Source organism: Schistocerca nitens, chromosome 7 (genome assembly GCF_023898315.1).
Source record: "Schistocerca nitens isolate TAMUIC-IGC-003100 chromosome 7, iqSchNite1.1, whole genome shotgun sequence".
Taxonomy (NCBI): domain Eukaryota; kingdom Metazoa; phylum Arthropoda; class Insecta; order Orthoptera; family Acrididae; genus Schistocerca; species Schistocerca nitens.
In genome coordinates, this window is record NC_064620.1 from 390,520,905 (window position 1) to 390,542,132 (window position 21,228).

A 21,228-nucleotide genomic window follows, 5' to 3' on the forward strand; every position below is an offset into this window, starting at 1 on the left:
GGGAGAAGCAGATATCATTCAGCTAGATACTGGGACTGTGGGAATTTGAGGAGAAGAGCAGGCAGGCCAAGTTGTAGAGGCTCGCAGGAAATGTGACATGATATAATGTGCCAGTCCCCTGCAACTTGTCATTTCCCTGTTATGTCAGAGATCCGTGCTGTTTTGGGGGATGGGGATATGTTCCAGTGAGGGACAATAAACTGCTGCTGATGAAGCCAGCTGTCCAGCCCAGGCATACCCCGTGCCAGTCACTCTGAAGCCATCTTGACGCCTCTCCAAATTGGACACTGTCCCCTAATACATGACTTCCTACTCCAGTGAGAGGATACCCCAGTCTGTTAGGCCTGTAGTGTGCACATCACCTGTATGCCATATTTTTAATGAGTGCACTTTATGTTGTATGAGAGAGCAGAAGTAAATTACAGTGGGGTGTCTACTCTCTATTTTCAGATGGTGATAAGATGAGTGTGAGGAAGGTTTTAAATTTTTGTGGTGTGTCTGGACTCAAGCCTGAGCTTTTAGGCAAGCGATTTTAGTGTGTTGCTGAGTGGTTGGCTCTGCTCGTCCTTTTTTTCATCATTCGGGCAGCCACAACTATCTGCTGTATTCTTGTACTTCCTTCTCTTGATTTTCCTTTTTTAGTATACTTTTTCAGTTAGATGATGTCAAGATTTATGTCATTCATTATGTGTGATATGTTTTAATAATAATAATAATAATAGGTATTCCATTATGCATTCAATCCATCCAATCTCATAGTCAACTTGTATGCAGCTCTGCTCACAATCTGTTCCACGTAGAATATTCCACCTGTCATGTAAGACTTGCAAGCAGCACCCCTCAGCAGTCATGTCAAACTCATCATGTATCTGATCAATACAGTAGCTAAAAGTGAAAGCAGCTACATCATACATACCAACTGGGTTGCAAGTACTGTGTTGTGTTCTGTACGTTTACAACAGACCAACCTCCTATCAGCATGAATGGCAACCGTCAAACCAGCTAACAACAAACTTGACCTTCCAGTTACTACACATGCTTTACACCACAACACCAACTGTGATATTATATTACTGTGTGTAAAAGTAGTGTTTCAAAGATTTTTGCTATGTGCAATGATAAATGTGTAAATTTTACAATAAATTTGATTGACAGTTTCTAACTATATTCTTGAACTTCATTATGTGAATTCACACAAGACTTGCTGTTAACGTTTCTTACAAATTTGAAAATACTGATTTATGTGCAGTTATTCATGTGACATTGTTCAGAATTTGGTCTTAACTTAAATTTGAAATGTGTATATTGGTACTTTGCTTTTTTTCTTGTAATACATAATACAGATAATTTGATGTTCTTTCAGTGTCGGCTGATTGTAGCTCAGATGTCCTCAACAAGATGTGAAATATTCAACTGGCTATTGCTGCCGGCATCAGCAGTTGTAGCACTGACTTTGGTGCTGCCTGTCCCATTGAATGTAGAATTAGGTTTGGTGTACTCTCTCACCGTGCTTGCTACATGTGCACATATCCATTACGGAACCTGTGTGGTGAGTAGAATTTGAAGAATACTTTGGAAGACTATGGAGTTGGCAGGGAGTTCGAAATAGTCATGTAGTAAGATTAGCTTCTATCCATGTACATTGTGGTTTGTCTTTATAATTTGTGAATAGTGTTTTAGTTAAGCTAAAGCCTAACTCATTACTTGTCCTGTAAACAAGTACAACGTGCCATTCTTTTACACATTTTGATTTGTTACCTTTTGGCTAGGAGAAAAACTGAAGTGCTTCTGCTCAACATTAGGTACACTTCTTCTGTAGTGTTATAATAGAAACTGGAAGATTAAGATCAGTAGTTAGTCAGACACATTAAAGCAAGTAAAACATCTGTACTTCATGGAATAACACGTCTACTGATATATCTATGACAGAGGTTCAATAAATACCCATTGTAATCATCAATATACCTCTGTTATTCCCAAGAACAATTTATTCATTTTTAATGTAATTACCCTTTAGGATTCTGAACATCCCCACCATTTTTAACAACTACAAAGAATGGGAATTTTCAAACATTCTGAGCTCTTGTGCACACATTCTCTTTTGTGCAGAATTTTTATCTGTGAACAATTTGTTTGTGTTTTGGGAAGAAGAAGAAATAGCAGTGACCCCTTTCAGATGAATACAGGGGATGCAGCAGCAATTCATGCAATCTTGCCATGACAACTCTTAGATAAAGATGCTGGATATTTTTGTGGTGAAACTGTTAAATATTTTGTTGAGGTGTCACAGCACTTTCTTTTTCATTGTTGCCTTCAGTTTCTTATTAAGTGTCCAGTATCTCACTGCAGTTTTGCCCAGTGACTGTTATTTTCTTTTTGGAGGAAGTCTATGACTACAGACCCTTTGCTTCTCTGTCATCATGCCAGCGGCCTCTGCTAGTTCATGCTTAAACGATCAGTGCTACTCATGTCATGGACTCAGTCAATGATTTCTTCAGTAACCACATCTGCTAGGCATCGTGGGCAATCTTCTTCAAAAACAGATGTTGGACTACATTTAAATTAATTGAATTAATAAAGTACTGCTGTTAATGGTAAAGGGACCCTATAAACTTTACCCAATTTCACTTTTCTCTCACCACAAATTTCCCCACCCCAGAGAAAAATAATACTACATTTTCCCTAACAAAGCGAAAACCACATAGCACAATACTGAAATGCTGCACAGTCAAAATTGACCTTTGAATCAGTGTCATTTTTGTTTTAGTGTAATCTAACAGATGGAGACACAGAGTATTAACACCAGCTCACACTAACAGTGTCTTCTGTCTTCAAACAAGGTAAATTCTTCATATTCTGCAACTCACTGTAAAATGTATGGCAGAACGTATTTCAGGTGTTGAGAACCATAGGGGCCTAAAGCACACAGTTGTCGATATTGAATAGCATGACTGTATGCTCGTGTTGTAGAAGGTGTTAGGGGTGTAAGTGCTGATGTTGTGTAAAGACTAACTGTTATGTGGCCAAGCGTCTACCAAAAACTGACATGCTGCTCATGGGAAAATAAGCATTAATGGCTTTCTCTTGCCACATGCTCTTCGAGGTACTAACCAACCTAAAAACATAATACTTCTAATAGGTATAATTATTATTTTGTAAATACCATAAATACTGATGTAATGTTGTTCAGTACACTGTCCTCAGTCATCAATGAAAATATGTGCACTTATACCCATAACCCCCTGTATATTGAGCTTTGTGTGTTCTGTAGGCCCACATTGTATATGTGAACATTCATGAAGAGCTGTCTCACTGATTTCTGTTATATTCACTTCCATATGGGCACAACACACAATTTTGTTGCTGTGTGCTGCTCGGTTGTTATCTAGGAATATCAACATAAGTTACGTGTCTACATCACCTATGAAGGAGTACTTTGTAATCAGAGGTAGAGTGGTGTCAAGTTACACAGAAACCAAGGCTAGCTAAACCTATTATAGTATGTAAAATGGACGCTGAGGATTTCAGAACCTTTATAAGCATTACCGACATCACTACCAAACCAAAAGTTGCTGTACTTAGTAACAATGTACATTTCAGAAATTTTACAATGATGTTTTCAATAGGTTGCCAGGAACTGTTGTTTTTAGTAACATTCTTCACTGGTGTCTTTGGAGGCAAACACGTTCTACATTTCTCATTGAGGGAGACACAGTTTGTCATTTCCCCGCAGCTTGTAAATGCCTTGTAACATATAGTGCCCAAATACAAAGGTGGAAGGCAAATATGAACTGTAAAACACAAAGACTAAATAGTACTACTAGATTTGATGCCTGAAGTGGACAGATGGTGTTATCTGAACCTCAGGCCAAGGAATGTGCATTATGAAAATGATAACAAGGACAATGAATTTTTGGAATAAGTCATAGTAATGGATGTTGTACATTCAGTATGTGTTCCTCATGTTTTGATTCTGTTTTCACTTTAATAGCAAACTGTACAGCTACCAGAAATACACTATTATCACTGACCTATATGTGAAAGTTTTGTAAATTAACCTTAATAATAAAGCCTTAAATATTAATATAGGATGTCAACACTTAAGTCGAACCTAAAAGACTGGCAGTTTGCCTGTAAATTTTGCTTTCACAAACATTTATTTTTGTTAAAACTTCTTGTTTGTGCTTTGGGCCCTGGTGGTTCTCAGTGCCACATTGCTATTTTGACATATATTAATGTTTCTTCCTATTTACAGATAGAATATGGGAAGAATGAAAAGCTTATATGTCTGTGTGGAATTTGTTAATAGTGTGTCTTATCTTCAAGATCGCTACTGAAGTGAAGTACATTGATTAGCCAAAAAATTGTGACAATCTGCCTACTATTGATATAAACCTGTCCAGGCGATAGCAGGATCACCTGGTGAGGAATGATTGCCTTTCAGACACAACCACAGTGCATGTAGTATCAGTGAGAGTATTGTCTTTGTGTAGAATTGGGAAGGAGCGCAATCTTTCTGATTTGACCAAGGGCAGATTGTGATGGCCCGGAAGTTCGGCAAGAGCATTTCGGAATGTGCAGGTCTTGGGTTTTCAAGGAGTTTTATGGTAAGTGTCTTCAATACATGGCAAAACTGAAGTGAAACCATGTCCAGGCGTGGGGGAATTGGGCAGCTACCTCCATTACAGAGGTCAGATGTAGTAGGCTGGGCAGACGGGTAAAACAGGACAGACAGCAAACTGTTGCAGAACTAACATTAGACTTCAATGCTGGGTAGAGTACAAGTCTGTCTGAACACTCACTGCGCAAAACATTCCTAACGATGGGCCTCTGCAGCTGACGATCCATGCATGTGCCAGTGTTAACACCTTGACATCAGTGACTATGACTGAAATGGGCACATGACCATCAGCACTGGATGTTGGCGCAGTGATAGAGCATTGCACAGTCTAATGAATCCCAATACATTCATCATCATGCTGATGTGAGTGCGTGAATCAGTCAGGTGAACAGCGCCTTGACACGTGTACTGCGGGTTGGAGACAAGTTGGCGATGGCTTCATTATGCTCCAGGGAACATTCATCTGGGCATCCATAGGTCCAGTGGAGCTCGTGCAAGGCACCACAATGGCCAAGGAATAACCTACACTGGTTGCAGACCACATAGACCCCTTCGTGACGATCATGTTTGCTGAAGGTAGTGGCATTTTTCAGCAAGATAATGCACCGTGTGATAAGGCCAGGAGTGAGATGGAGTGGTTCAAAGAAAACAGTGGTGAGTTCAAAGTGATGTGCCGGTCCCCCAACTCGTCAGATCTGAACTCGGTCAAACACGTTTGGGATATGATTGAATGTGGGATCAGAGCTCATCGCCGCCATTCCTGGAATTTACGGCAATTACGTGACTTGTGTGTGCAGATAGTGGTGCCAACTCCCTCCAGTGGCCTACTAAGACCTATTGCTTCAATCCCACTAGGTGTTGCTGCTGTTATCCATGCCTAAGGGGGACATACCAGCTATTAGGTAGGTGACAATAATGTTCTCGCTGATCAGTGCATACAGAGCTCAGGATTAACCGGAAATTCTACCCTAAGTACTGCTTTTTGAAATTAATAATTATATTTTCACAAGATATTACACTTCTTTCATAAAATATTTGTCACATCAGGTTTTATAGCTCTTCATTTATACCCACCCTCCAGTTAGAGAAAGAGACAGTGACTAAGAAAACCAAAAGCCTTCATTGACTTCCTTCTTTGACAGGGGAGCAAAGTATTTTTATGATTAGTGATGAAACAAAATAGACAAGCAAATAATTTTTGGATTACTGATAAATTAATAAAATACTAATTCAGGAATAACAAATCTAAACAAAGGAAAAAAGAGAATGAATGAATGAGAACTTCTGTTAAACAAGAGGGGGGGGGAGCCGGAAGGGGGTGATTATGAAATAGGAGAAGCAAAAATAGGAAAAGGATACCTGACAAAAAATGAAGATGCTTAATAGGAAAAAAGTGGGATTTTGGAGGCTTCAAGATGTACAAGAGAAAGAGATTAGGAGAAATTACAGTGTAGACGGTAGTAGAAGCACATGCAGCATTTGAGAACCAAGAACGTTCACAGAAGCTCTTGTTGGCTGATGGTTACACTTGCATAGAAGCAATTGAGCTGCTCTTTGACCTGGAATATCACAGTGAGGTGCTGTACAACATTTTTAATACAGTGGGATTATTATGTATCAGATGTTTAAAGTACAAGGGCACATGCACAGGGAGACACGCACGTGGAAGCGTGTGGGTGGCCGCGTGCATGCGTCGCACCTATGTGCATATGATAGAGATGAGCAAAACAGTTCTTTTTGGATCAGAACTGGTCACCCACTGCAATGAACTAGTTCTTTTTCATGACTCACCACTTGCCATTCATTCACAAAAAAATTAGAACGAAGGTACACTACCTTTTTAATTCAGGTCACTAAACCTGTATATTTATCTGAGTTGTCCTTATTTTGATAGAAAATATGAAGAAGAGCAATAGTTTTGTGTTATGTCCGTAGTAATTTTCAGATACAAAAGTTTTAAATTTCATCTACTGAAAAATTATAGATATTACAAAAATTTCCTAAATATTTTTTATCAAGTTGAAAAATTTTGGGAACGCAGGCTGATTATTATTATATTTTGATATTTTTATTGGAAAAAACACAATATAAGAATTATAACAACTGTAATTGAAGTGTATTTGCAGTCATCATTTACAGCCAGTATTTCATATATGTTCCCATAAAAGAAAAATTAATAAATATCGTCATTTATGAATAAAATTTGACCCATTTTAGTTGAAGTGAGTCTCTTTGTTCTGGTTTTGAAAATATTCGTTCACAGACTACTGATATTGTGATGATACATAGTACTTTTAGAACCAGTTGATATAGTGCTGGCCACAGCAATTTTTTTTTCTCCCACCAGTTTAAGGGATTGCTGTTTCTAAGCAAATATGCCTCCAATGTGACTTGCTAGAAGTTGACTAATAGTTTAATTGAACTCGTACCAGACTGAAGAAGTCTCATGTTTAACGGAGGTAACGTTGAGACATGAGCTCTGTTTTTTCTTATTGAACAATCAATGCTTTCATTTCTGCAACAGCCTTCATACGTAGCAGTCCTGCAGTCCTAAAATATTTTGTCAACCGAAAATCCTTGCCTTTGAATTGGGGGGTCAAGTAATGTTGTGTGACTAATCATTTCGCTGATGGAAATAACACCAACCACTCTGATAACCCTTTAAGCAAATTATCAGCCAGTGACTTTGTTTTCTGAGGATGTGCTTTACATTTGTCTTTAAAAGGTTTTCGTTGCCATTCCCTTAATCTTGGCAAGATTTTCATTATTGAAAGTGAGACTGTTTTCTGTGAAGCCACCCCTTCGGTTACCTCATCAAAAACTTTCAAAATCTGTAAAGCCTGTTGCATTATATCCCAGTCTGTATCTTTTAGGTTTAAGGTGGTCAATTTTCCACCTAAAATAGGGAGGTAAGAAATATGGGATCTTCATTTAAGGTAATCCTTTCAACATATCGTAAGTAGTCCCATCTGGTTGGGACATTTTGTTTCAATTTAAGCTGGTCTTCTTTTTTTCTTACATTTCAGCAAGTTTGCTTAAAGCAAAGGGTTTCTCCTCAAGAAACAACAACTCGTTTGAACTCCTCAACAGTTTTCTGTATGGACTTCTGAAATGTGTGTTGTGCAGTGGGGTTTAAAGAATGTGCAAAGCATGGGATGTGCGGAAGTTTTAAAAGCATGGCAGTTAATTTTGTATTTGACACATTTCCTGTTTTTAACAAAGTGATTTTAAAATTGATATTGTATTTGGGATAACAGACTTTACCCAGTTTGTCATGTTTTCTGCTATCTGTCTGCCTTCGAATTGTGAGCACTCTAGAAGGTATGACTTTAGTTGACTCTTCTCGAACTAATTTTACTTACATTCATCCACACATCAGGCGTATGACAGACTGCCTTTTCGGTGGCTGAAAAATTTTTAAATTTTACTGCAAATCATTTTTAAAAGCTGTGCATTTAATGGAATACATTTACTTAATGTAAAAGACTTTATAATATTAAAAAATTACTTGTTGGTTGTTGTAAATGAGAAGCAGTTAAAGGTGAGAACACCACAAAGGAGATAAATCAGGACTTGGTCCAGAACCTGACGACACTGATGGGCTAGATAGTGCTTGAGACTCAATTTGCCTTGATGCGAGGACACCTTCACCCAAAGTGGAAGCAAACGTTGGTGTTGACAATTCACAAGAAATTATTTCTCAAATTTCTGCATTGATTGATGGCGATCTTGATCGGCTACCTGAACCACATTGTTCCACAGGAACCATAGGATGCTTCGATTTTAGATGTCTCTTCAGGTCTGATGATGAGCCAGAAACCAGTAGCAGCATTTTCGTTTTTCTTCCATTTTTTTAAAAAATGGTATCAAACATCACTCTTAATTCTTCTAGGCAAAACCGAACATCGTTGGCAATTCTTCTAGGTGAAAGCAATGTCGATAATATATTGTTCTGCTGCACTAAAAGTACACTTGTATAATTAAAACATTTGCTGTTGTTCTGGTTGTTGTCTTACTGGTTTCTTAAATAACTGAAGAATTGTTTATATAACCGTACGCAGTATAGTGTGGTAGGACAGCACTCTCACCACATGTTATTGGTTTCCATTCAATAGGCTGTTTTAATGGAAATAATAAGTCCAGTCCCAGCACAATTTCAGCAAGAATTTGTTAGTAGTTGCTGAAAGATTACACACTCAATAACGGCAGATCTAGTTTGTCTAGGGGTTTCATCGTTTTCTTTGTCTGCAAAATGATCATTCCAACATCAAGCATGGCCTGGGTTTTCTTCTGTTTAAATAAACTCCACTGGATTGGAAATACTTTTTGCTAAAGATTATTTTTATTCTAAATTTTTGTTCCGAACTATACTATTTGCAATGTAAGTTTGCACTTCTTAACAGCATTTAACATCTTAAACAAGTCGATTATTTATTACAAAAGAACATATTCATAATTAAATTAATAAATTAACCATGTTTTCTGGGAACATAATACAGTCATGAAATTAATTCAACTCTTTACTATGGGTATCATACTCTTCGCTTTATTTCTTCACCTTATTTCCGTCAGTCGATTACATTACACTGTTGACATAGCCATTTTACGTTGTAAAAGCTTAAAGTGAGAACAAATATACATGCAGCACATTGTGTAATCAGAAGTTATAGAGTAGTATGTAGGAAGTTATGATCTGCGAAACCTAAAGCCACAATCGTGAAATTTGTATCATACGAAAAGGTCTGAAAAAGTCATAGTGATTAAGAAACTCACAAAGACAAGCCTGACAATATGCGAGAATTTCTCTGCTGAAAGATAAAAATTTTGAATAATGTGATATCCGAATTTGGGCTACATAGTATGTGCTCGAGAGATGACAGGATAATGGTACAGGTAAAGGCTGGAAAAAAGCAGTGCAAATGAACTCTTTAAAGTCTGAGCTTTAAAAGCTACGAAGTTGTCTACTCATGCAGCCATTATTTCTACCAGGGTGTATGTATTTTTACTGTAGAACATAGATAGCCATCACTTTCAACTTGTTTTGATGAACTCCGCCACATATTTCAGAATATGGACATCCATGTTTTTCTTCTAACAAACATGGACACCTGGCTCAAGCCAAGTGTGCTCTCCAGTTCCCCAAATATAGACTCCTCTGTCCTAAGACATCACAGAAGTAACAGATGAGGAGATCGAGTAGTGGCATACAAACACTCTGACTTATTACTGACCATGCTACTCACATCCAGTACTAATGAAGACAAACAAGACATGTTTTAGTTGTGGTTTTCAGTCCAGAGACTGGTTTGATGCAGCTCTCCATGCTTCTATGTCGTGTGCAAGCTTCTTCATCTCCCAGTACCTACTGCAACTTACTTCCTTCTGAATCTGTTTAGTGTATTCATCTCTTGGTCTCCATCTAGGATTTTTACCCTCAGCGCTGCCCTCCAATATCAAATTGGTGATCCCTTGATCCTCAGAATATGTCCTGCCAACCGATCCCTTCTTCTAGTCAAGTTGTGCCACAAATTTCTCTTCTCCCCAATTCTAGCCAATAACCCCCCCCCCCCTTCCCCCCATTAGTTATGTTATCTACCCATCTAATCTTTAGCATTCTTCTGTAGCACCACATTTCGAAAGCTTCTATTCTCTTTTTGTCTAAACTATTTATCGTCCACGTTTCACTTCCATACATGGCTACACTCAATACAAATACTTTCAGAAAAGACTTCCTGACACTTAAATCTATTCTCGATGTTAACAAATTTCTCTTCTTCAGAAATGCTTTCCTTACCTTTGCCAGTCTACATTTTTTATCCTCTCTACTTCGACCATCATTCGTTATTTTGCTCCCCAAATAGCAAAACTCATTTACTACTTTGTGTCTCATTTCCTAATCTAATACCCTCAGCATCAGCCGATTTAATTCGACTACATTCCATTATCCTCGTTTTGCTTTTGTTGATGTTCATCGTATATCCTCCTTTCAAGACACTGTCCATTCCATTCGGCTGCTCTTCCAGGTTCTTTGCTGTCTCTGACAGAATTACAATGTCATTGGCAAACCTCAAAGTTTTTATTTCTTCTCCATGGATTTTAATTCCTTCTCCGAATTTTTCTTTTGTTTCCTTTACTGCTTGTTCAATATATAGATTGAATAACATCGGGGAGAGGCTACAACACTGTCTCGCTCCCTTCCCAACCACTGCTTCCCTTTCATGTCCCTTGACTCTTATAACTGCCATCTGCTTTCTGTACAAATTGTAAATAGTCTTTTGCTCCCTGTATTTTACCCCTGCCACCGTCAGAATTTGAAAGAGAGTATTCCAGTCAACACTGTCAAAAGCTTTCTCTAAGTCTAGAAATGTAGGTTTGCCTTTCCTTAATCTATTTTCTAAGGTAAGCCATAGGGTCAGCATTACCTCACGTGTTCCAACATTTCTACGGAATCGAAACTGAACTTCCCCGAAGCCAGGATTGGAATTATTATATTCTTCTTGAAGTCTGAGGGTATTTTGCCTGTCTCATACATCTTGATCACCAGATGGTTGAGTTTTGTCAGGGCTGGCTCTCCCAAGGCTAATAGTAGTTCTAATGGAATGTTGTCTACTCCCGGGGCCTTGTTTCGACTCAGGTCTTTCAGTGCTCTGTCAAACTCTTCATGCAGTATCATATCTCCGATTTAATCTTCATCTACACCCTCTTCCATTTCCATAATATTGTCCTCAAGAACATTGCCCTTTTATAAAATCTCTATGTACTCCTTCCACCTTTCTGCTTTCCCTTCGTTACTTAGAACTGGGTTTCCATCTGAGCTCCTGATATTCATGCAAGTGGTTCTCTTTTCTCGAAAGGTCTCTTTAATTTTCCTGTAGACAGTGTCTATCTTACCCCCTAGTGATATACGCCTCTACATCCTTACATTTGTACTCTAGCCATCCCTGCTTAGCCATTTTGCACTTCGTCCATCTAATTTTTGAGAGATTTGTATTCCTTTTTGCCTGCTTCATTTACTGCATTTTTGTATTTTCTGCTTTCTTCAATTAAATTCAGTATCTCTTCTGTTACCCCAGGATTTCTATTAGCCCTCGTCTTTTTACCTACTTGATCCTCTGCTGCCTTCATTATTTCATCTCTCAAAGTTACCCATTCTTCTTCTGCTGTTTTTCTTTCCCCCAGTCTTGTCAATCCTTCCCTAATGCTCTCCCTGAAACTCTCTACAACCTCTGGTTCTGTCAGCTTATCCAGGTCCCATCTCCTTAAATTCCCACCTTTTTGCAGTTTCTTCAGTTTTAGTCTACAGTTCATAACCAATAGATTGTGGTCAGAGTCCACATCTGCCCCTGGTAATGTCTTGTAATTTAAAACCTGGTTCCTAAATCTCTGTCTTACTATTATATAATCTATCTGAAACCTTTCAATATCCCCAGGCTTATTCCATGTATACAACCTTCTTTTATGATCCTTGAACGAAGTGTTAGCTATGATTAAGTTATGCTCTGTGCATAATTCTACCAGGCAGCTTCCTCTTTCATTCCTTACCCCCATTCCATATTCACCTACTACATTTCCTTCTCTTCCTTTTTCTACTATTGAATTCCAGTCACCCATGACTATTAAATTTTCGTCTCCCTTCACTATCTGAATAATTTCTTTCATCTCATCATACATTTCATCAATCTCTTCGTCATCTGCGGAGCTAACGGCATATAAACTTGTACTACTGTGGTAGGCATGGGTTTCATATCTATCTTGGCCACAATAATGCGTTCATTATGCTGTTTGTAGTAGCTTACGTGCATTCCAGTTTTTCTATTATGTTCTTAAAAATAAAATCCCTTAAAAAAATTTGCCTAATGTGTGTCCTCTACAGACCTCCAAAAGTAGGCGGGATAGCCCGTTTCAGAACTGACCTTTCAAAATTCGATTCGACTTAGGATAATACAAATGATGCTAGTAACACTAACATAAATATTCTGCCTCTCCACTGTGAAATTCATGTGTGTAGTTTCTTCTTCAAATGCAAATGTATTTCAGCTTGCATCTACTCATAATGCAACCTAAAGCCATGTCCCCAAACATACATTTGCCGCGAAATCCACAAACAAAGAAATCCGTACCTGGAATATCAGCTCACAACATCATTACAAATTAACTCTGTTACATAATAATATGCTCCCCTAAGATAGAAACCGGAAGAGAAAACCTGCACCTCGATAACGGAAGAGCCAAAACAGTCCATGGATGTTGGAGACACTGCACATCAGACTCACAAATGACCTCCCGCCTTTGAAAATAAAATTGGTTCCATGCAGAAATCAAACTGAGAGAAACGATAACTAAGACATGCCAATACATTAATCTAAAACGTAAAGACCAGATGCTCTATGGAAAAGTTTGAGAGATCTAGGGAAGAGCAGGCAAAGTAGAAGCTGCAGCTGATCCCATTGCCCCAACGAAGGAAGTAAATCAGTACTTGACTTTAGCGATAATCTTCATTGAACCGTAAACAAAACATAGACTTACTGATTGTTTCACAGAGGTAAATGACGGTAGTTGATAAAAGTTCTGTCTTGAGGTGACAACGCCGTCAAAAAATCCTTCAGCTTAGCATTTACTGTAGAGGATGGCGTCGCAGTCCAAATACTCAAGCTTATTGTTGATCGACTACTGCTCATAATAACTACTGCTCACTAGACCTTGAAGCTCTTTCCTGGACAACACAGTAGAAACACTTGTTCCCGTTGGAATACAAGCACTAGAGATCGATTGCTAAGAAGAGAAGCTGGGTACATTCTGTTGTAGGGGAGAGTGAATGTAGACATCAGAAAAGAACTGAGAATGAAAAACTTAAATTAACAGATTAAAAAAGACAGAAGCAACTGGAAGGTGTATCTCAAAAAAATGGAAGACGACAGATTAACAAAATTGGTGATAATTATTACCCAGAGGGCAGGACATATGTAGGAAGCCCAAGAAAATTCAACAATTTCAGCCAAGAAGGGATAACAGGCAAATACCTACTACATGCAGAGAGGAGGAGGAGAGAGATCATATTAAAAATATTATGATTTTTTAAGTACCTGTGGGTTTAATAAGTTTTGTAAGTACACATAAAACTCTGATGTGCTGAATGAAGACTCCTGAGGACATTAATCTGTTCAGGTTAAATGTATAAATAAAAAATTAAACATAATATACAGGCTGTTCCAGGACGAATGGTCAATATTCAGGAATATGACAGGAACGGTCATTTGAAGCAAAAAACTTCATATGGACATACGTACTTTTCTGAAAGATTTCCAAGATAGAACATATTTAATGTACATTGTTACTTATTTTTTGTATTATTCAGTACGTAGTCATTGTTTACGATGTACTATAGTAGTGTAATCAGATTCGAGATGAATAATTTGATGTAGGACACTGATCTATCAAGTCAAAAAACTACCTCAAACTGGCTTATCTACACCTCAGTTCACATTTTTCACTCTCTTCATGCACCCTAAAAGTCTAGGAGAAGAAATGGATAAGACCCTTCTAAAGGGAATTTAATGTAGTTTAATTTTTTACTGTGACAAGTTTTCACTAGAGGCAGCAGATTTTGTGTTATTTGAGAAAAACATAAAAAAGTAATTTTAAATATGTTTTGTCTCAGAAACCATTTGGAATAGGGCATATGTCCATACTTAATTTTTTGCTTCGGATGATTGTTCCTGTCATATCTCTGAATATTGACCATTCCTCCTGAGACAACCTGTATAAATGGACTATCATGTTTGTTAAAATGACCTTTACATTTAGTAGCTTGTCCACCCAAAGCAATTAAAAGGTACATAAAGGTTACCAACACGCCAACAAAAGCAGCTAGAAATGCAACCGACGTAGAACAACACTCACACAACAGGAAAACAGAAGAGCAACAACACAAGAAGACGACAATTAAAACAAATCATATAAGGATGCAAAGAATTAATATCCGAACTCAAATGGAGACATGCTGCATTAAAGCGAGTTGCAAGCTGTTTCACTGTGCCAAGAGCACAGAGAACAGAGTGAAGCCTCAAGTTACAGTGTGGTCTGCTCAATGCGATTTCATCTGTAAGAGCTAGTTGCCTTGGTGGGGGGAGCAGTGACCTAGTTTGCAATCTGATCCTTAAGAATGGTGGAGACCAGTGAGCTAGTGATCTCCCTTGTAATCTGCTCCCTGAGAGTGGTAGAGAGCAGTGAGTTAGTGAGGCAGGCCCAATCAGCGAGAGGCGTAGGGAGCACTGAGGTATTGGAAGGGAAGTGGTGCCTGGTGCCTGGATTGCTTTGTGACATGCTCCAACCATGTGGTGGCCGGAGACCACAGCTTTTATGATCGCTGTCAACACATTATGAGTGCGATGCTAAGACAAAGGAGAAGAAGTAACAACTCACTCAAAAGCATGTAAACATTTATTGTTCTTCTGAAATTTGAGACATTCTTTTGAAATCAAGAACAAAAACATGCTGGAAGTGTTTTCTGCATTAATGTATCATTCTAAAGAGCTCGGCTTTTGTTTGCCACGTTAGCTGCATGGTCAGTGCAGAGGATTGGGAAGCGAAGGTTTCCAGGTTCAATTCGCAGCAAAATTAAAAAAAAAAAATTCCGCTCACAGACTGGGTGTAGTGTTGTGCTTACTTTCATGTCATCATAATTAGCATTACTATTGAAATGGCTGAATGGATACTGCCCACAGCAAATAAATTGGGAAAAATTGAGCTTCCTTTATTTTTTTGTTTTCATGGATGAGAAAAGCTTCATGTACTAATAAGATTTGCAAATCCACATGTGCACTTGGTCTGTAATACATTTTTTTGTAGCTTGGGAAATGTTTCCTTAAGGATGTAACATGGGGTGCCATTGCAGCAGCCTAGCGCAGAATTTTCTTTCTGCTCATTACGACCACCAGAAATGCATTTTGAAATCAGATGAACTACCAATTACTTTCTTTGAATCATCCATTATCCACTCTTTAGAAAGCTCTGACTCTTTGAATCAATTTAGGAGCAGAGTGCCCATCTCTAGCATATGAGCAAGTGCTCCATATGGGGAGGGGTTGATTTTTCCGTAGCACTGTTTATGTCATTGTAACATTTTTCAGTAAGTATCACAAACTGCATGACACCAAATCTTCATTAATAAGTTAGTTTTATTTTGCTTCTTCTTTATGTTATTTCTCCTCCTCGTCCTTCTTCTGGTCATATGAGAATTGCATTAATTTGGATCAGTTTTGTTGCCGAATATTCTTTCATTCTCATACTTAGCAATGTGCTGTGTCCTTCTGTTCATGATGTTTCTGACTTGGTCTAATTCTGTCTTGGAAACCTATGACATCTGAATTTTTTTTTTAAAGTCATCTTATTTTAAAATATTTTATGAATTATCTGCATTTTCTTCATTTGCACCATTTTTCTCTCCATAGGTTCGCCAGATGTGCAGGCACTTCAGGATCAACTGTTTCCAGATAAAGCAGCACAGTCAATGACTATTAGCCGACAACACGTGTTAAATATATTTAAACCGAGATGAAAATGGGGAAATTCTTGCTTAAAAAGATTTTCACAGTGAAGCAATTAGCAATTCACTGTTTTGAAAATAGGATTACAATGACAGCAGGAGGATGATTAAGATATGAGCCAAGACCAGAGTTGTTGGTGCCATGAGACATACAACAAAAGTAATTTCATTGCAATGCATTCATTATTTGTTCAAAAGTGTGACAATACCATATGTCAGCCTTGCCAGCACATATATTCTAAAAAATATGTAAACTGGATGATAGCTTAATTGATACATAGCCACTTATAAGGCAGTCTTATTTTTCTGCATTTTAAGGAGAACTGTAGAGTGTAAAGACAAAGTGGTAGGCGCAGTGACAAACCCACAGATCAATGTTTGTACATTCCTTATTTATGAACAGAATCAATAGTTTACTGCAGTTAGGTTATTAATAAACAGTTGCATTAATGCTTCATTTACCTTTTTGTTTTGTTGGTTTTAGTTAAGGTTCTCAGCTATAATTATGTGAAGCCAAATTGGAATATTTACCATGGAGAGTTTTCTTTGCTGCCTCACTGGAGGATAGATGGCACATCAGTAACCCACTGATTTTGCAACACTTGCTGCTTTTGAATCTTTGTATAAGGTAGCTGTGGTGCCCAGTAATTTTTTTGAAAAGAATTCATTGCTAGCCAAAGAAAGGCATGAAATGGTAAAACAAGTCAATTGAACTAAAAAAATCTTACCTTTTCTAGGATCATGTTATTCTCCATTGCTTACTTGGAAACATACATTTTTGTTAATTTCTTGGATTATAATTAAGAGGTGGCTGAGCAAGTGCAGGAAGACCAAGTTTATTTTGTGTATGCACATTACTGTCAAGATTGTCATTACTATCTCAATTATGTGTACAAGACTGATTGATAGAAACTTCTGGAAAGAGAGAGTAAATTCCGTTCTCTCACATTTTGTGAAAAATATTTTATCCTTACAGATCTCGTTTTCGGGCTCAGGGTTTGCAATATAGCTTTGAATAATTTATAATGTAGGTTCAATGAAACATACAAATCTGATACACTGTGCACACAAATCAGTCATGAAATTAATTTGATGGAGGAAAAAGGGAGCAGAGAGATATTTCTGTGATTCAGGAAGTCATTGCTTCTTTTAACAGAAGAATAACCTCTTTATATTTTTTCACTTGACTCCAGCAGTTGTTTTGCATGCTGTTAGTTATGGCATTTTTGTCTTCAGTTTTAAATTTTTTTTTTTTTTAATCAAGCTGGATTTTGGTCCCATCTTTGCAGAAAAAGGTTGTCATATTTTATTAGATTATATATTTCTGCTAATACACATTTTCCACTGCTGGGAATACCTGAAATAATAACCTGTAATGTAATATTGGAATTGAGCAGGTAGGCAATGGACATAATCATCAGCTCATGTAAAAACTTCTGAAGCTGACTGCAAGAATTAAACAGTGGAGTCCTCTGTGCCCATGCATTTGTTGGGAAGGTGAATGGGGTAGAAAATATTCTGCCATATTAATTTATCTAAAGTATTATCTTTATTTGTAACAGAATATCAGGGTGTTACTTTCTATAGTATTTTTTCAGTGTTAATAGGAACACAGCTTGCTAATTTTTAGCTCGTGATATATGCCTGTGATTGATGTTTGGGTTTATAGTTGTGTAGACATTATTTATAGAAAGCAATTTTACAGTGCATTTCAGTTGTAGGTTGTAATTACACTACATGTTGTCATTTATACGATGAGCATTTATGGGCATTTGTAATTTATTTTCGGTGCTGTCCTTTTGTTTCATGTGCATATTGCTTTTTACATTTAAATTGAAGTTGTTCCTCATGGTTATAAAAGTCGTAATGATTCAGGCTCATATTTTAATCATCCAGTGGTAGTAAATAAAAATTCTGTACTGTAGGTGGTGGGTAAAATTCACATAAACTAAAGGGAAACAAATTTCAGATCACTTTGCCTTCATGACACATGTAAATGACTTCCCTGGCTTCTCTCTCTCTCTCTCTCTCTCTCTCTCTCTCTCTCTCTCACACACACACACACACTCACTCACTCACTCACTCACTCACATAAATGTCTGATGCACAGTTATTAAAGTACTTTGTACGTTAAAGGTCTATAGCATCACCAACTACAATGTTCTTCTCCACCTATAATCACAAGTAGTTCAGAAATAAATCTTCACAGAACCAAAACAGCAGTTTCTCAGTGATATTTGCACTTCTTCATAACCTTTTTGATAATGGTATTCCTAAGTCCTATCAGGGATCTTTAATGCAGGTAAATGACATTTTCTATCCCATATGAAGTAACATATAATTCGCGAAGGATTACTAACAATTAAATATTGCTAAGTTTGAACTTCATTTTAAAATCAAATGACCAATTTTTCTCCACTCATCCTTGAGCGGCATTTCGCATGTATAGAAACCTAAAAAGAGTGATCTAGTCAGCCCCTTATATTGATTACTGTAAATCATGTCATGCATGGCTGTTTATTGATCAGTTAGAATACATAAATGCCCACCGATCTCTCATTTAATAAAGAACACACATTTTGCAACTGTGAGTTTCTGACAGATAGTTGGGATCTAAGTACAAAAAAGAGCCAAATGATGCCCAAGTGGCATTTTATTATTTTTTGAGAATTGACTAATAAGTTCTCTCGGTTTCATAACACGTGTTGTCCCTCGGAAAATCTGTTGAGTGGTCCTGAAATGTATGCAGGTTACCTATTTTGTAATTTTTGTTGTTTGATTGTCCTTTTGTAAACTGTTTGTGCTTTGTTTTATGTGAATATTGTTTAATTATAAATATTTGTGTGATTAAGTAGTTTCTGACCTGTATACATATTTTTAGTGATGATTAACTAGCAAACTGTACTTTAGAATGTAAATTCTAGGTAAAATGATTTGTCACTATTTATTTTTATGCAGTAATGCATATGCATTGTTATCTGGATTTTATGTCCTCTCATGAGACGAAACTGACAAAAAAATTGTAACTATGTATTTTACACAGCAGAGCTGATTTTTTTTTTTTTTTCTCTACTTATGCTCCCAATGTCACATTAATTTCAGTTTGTCTATACTTGACATATTGCTGCTACTTACTTTTAAGTATTGAAATAGTATCTATTTATGATAACTCCTTAAGTGCATGTTTCTAGTATTAATTTGATGGCACACATAAATTAGACTGTGAAGGCCAGTTTTTTTGGATGACAGTTTGTGAAATGAGTTATAAAATTTATAATACCCATTTCTTGACAGTGTGTGAAAGAAGAAAGTTTCAGAAAACTTACCACTACTATGCAGTATATTTTCTATGACAGCAAATGTAATGTTGTAGCTTTCTCTGGTAAAAGTTTGTAAACAAATTCAGCAACATTCTGCTTGGATATACACACTCCTGGATCACTGTTAACACAGGAATTCATCACTTCAGAAAAATTCACTATTTTTTGGCTCAACATTGAAGAGAGTCAATCATGTTGTTATGTGTCAAGCTTCTGAGGTGTCAGGAGATATTGAAATTTTGTGTTTATTAATAAGGAAAGTGCTAAATCTCAAAATGTAAAACAGTAAAAAATTGTCAGGAGGTAACATATGGGTTTAAGTGAAAAGTGCCACAATTCCATTAGGGATTAATATGTGTTATATGCCAGTTTTGTACTTGCAAATATCATCTTGTAATTATTCTGCCACTCTGGAAAATAATACAGTGAAGTGACATTTCCATGGCCTTGCAAAGGTGATTTACTGAATGTGTGTTATCAGAATAACCAGACTGTTCAGAATCTGATCATGTTCAAAGGCATATAGTTCTTTGCAGAAAACTGACATGACATATCTTGTTTCACTTAAAGGAATGGTTTCATCCTGCACACAATTCTAAAAATTTATGGTGTGAAATATTAGTGCCAGTTGGAAAAATTTGGTATGCCATAAAAAAATTGGAACATTGAACAAATCAGTCTGTTTCTCTTGATTTGCTGTGTTTCATAGCTTCCGCAAGCATTATTTGACCCATACAGTTTTTCTGTGATTGGTTTTTGTTAATTTAAAAATTTATATAGAGCATTTATGAATCTCAACAAGATGCACCACAGATCAAAATTAAGAAATCATATGGCAGGTCATGAGAGTTAATGCAGAATCAATACTTTAAAATGTAGTAAAGAAGAGAAATAATGAAACTGAGTTGATACTACTCTGTGATATAGAGCTGGGGAAATATAGAATATGACTATTCTTTCACAATGCAGATAATCAACATTTATCATATGATTCCATATTTTTTCCAGTGAATCCTCATGCATTTAATATTGTGTTATGCCACTCCTTTATACTATGGGCCTATTGGGTTCATTACTTTTCACAGATGTTTCACTAACACACAAAAATTGTTGTGTTCATGTACTTGTATATATCTGTAAAATATTTTTTGCGACCGAAGATAAAAAAATATCCAGTTTTTGAGTGCGAAGTCTGTGGTCTGATACTTTTAACTCTGTATGACAGGCAGTCAACATTACTCTCATACATAAGTGAGAACTCTTTTAAGGTAGTCCTCTCTGATGTGCAGGTGTGTAAAATAACATTATTTCTTTGCTCAAGTGTATGTATGTACCTGTAAATGCAATTAAATGATTTGTACAAAATTTAGTAAAAAATTAGTGCTTGTCTTGAGTTAGAAAGCAAATAAGTCATACTTGCAGCATGCAGATAAATTTGTCATAATTCGTTACCTTGGAAATAGACACACTAAAGGCAAATCATATTGTTCCTGTTTAAGAACTTTTGTATAAAAATACAAATCATATTTTGTGATACTGATTATAGTATTTCTGTACATCGAGTCTCATGTGTTATTACAACCTTTAAATTTGTCAACATGTGCATAGTGCCCATGAAATATGAGAAACTCCAGACTTTTCTGCATGTTCCTGTTTTGCTTTATATATAACCTTAGACATTTTAGGTAACACATTACAAGAAGTTGGTTAAGTATTTCGTGCAGCTTGTCTGTCCTTGGAAT

General features: G+C 36.9%; 1 protein-coding gene across 1 annotated transcript in view; it reads left to right on the forward strand.

Annotated features, from left to right (window-relative positions):
• LOC126194717 (ethanolaminephosphotransferase 1-like) overlaps positions 1–19,211 on the forward strand; it is a 103,228-nt gene extending 84,017 nt beyond the window's left edge. The window contains exons 7-8 of the mRNA XM_049932963.1: positions 1,364–1,549; positions 16,072–19,211. Coding sequence (XP_049788920.1) covers positions 1,364–1,549; positions 16,072–16,134 — 249 coding nt within the window. The 3' untranslated portion in view covers positions 16,135–19,211. The remainder of the gene's footprint in view (positions 1–1,363; positions 1,550–16,071) is intronic.
• Positions 19,212–21,228: the final 2,017 nt, after the last annotated feature.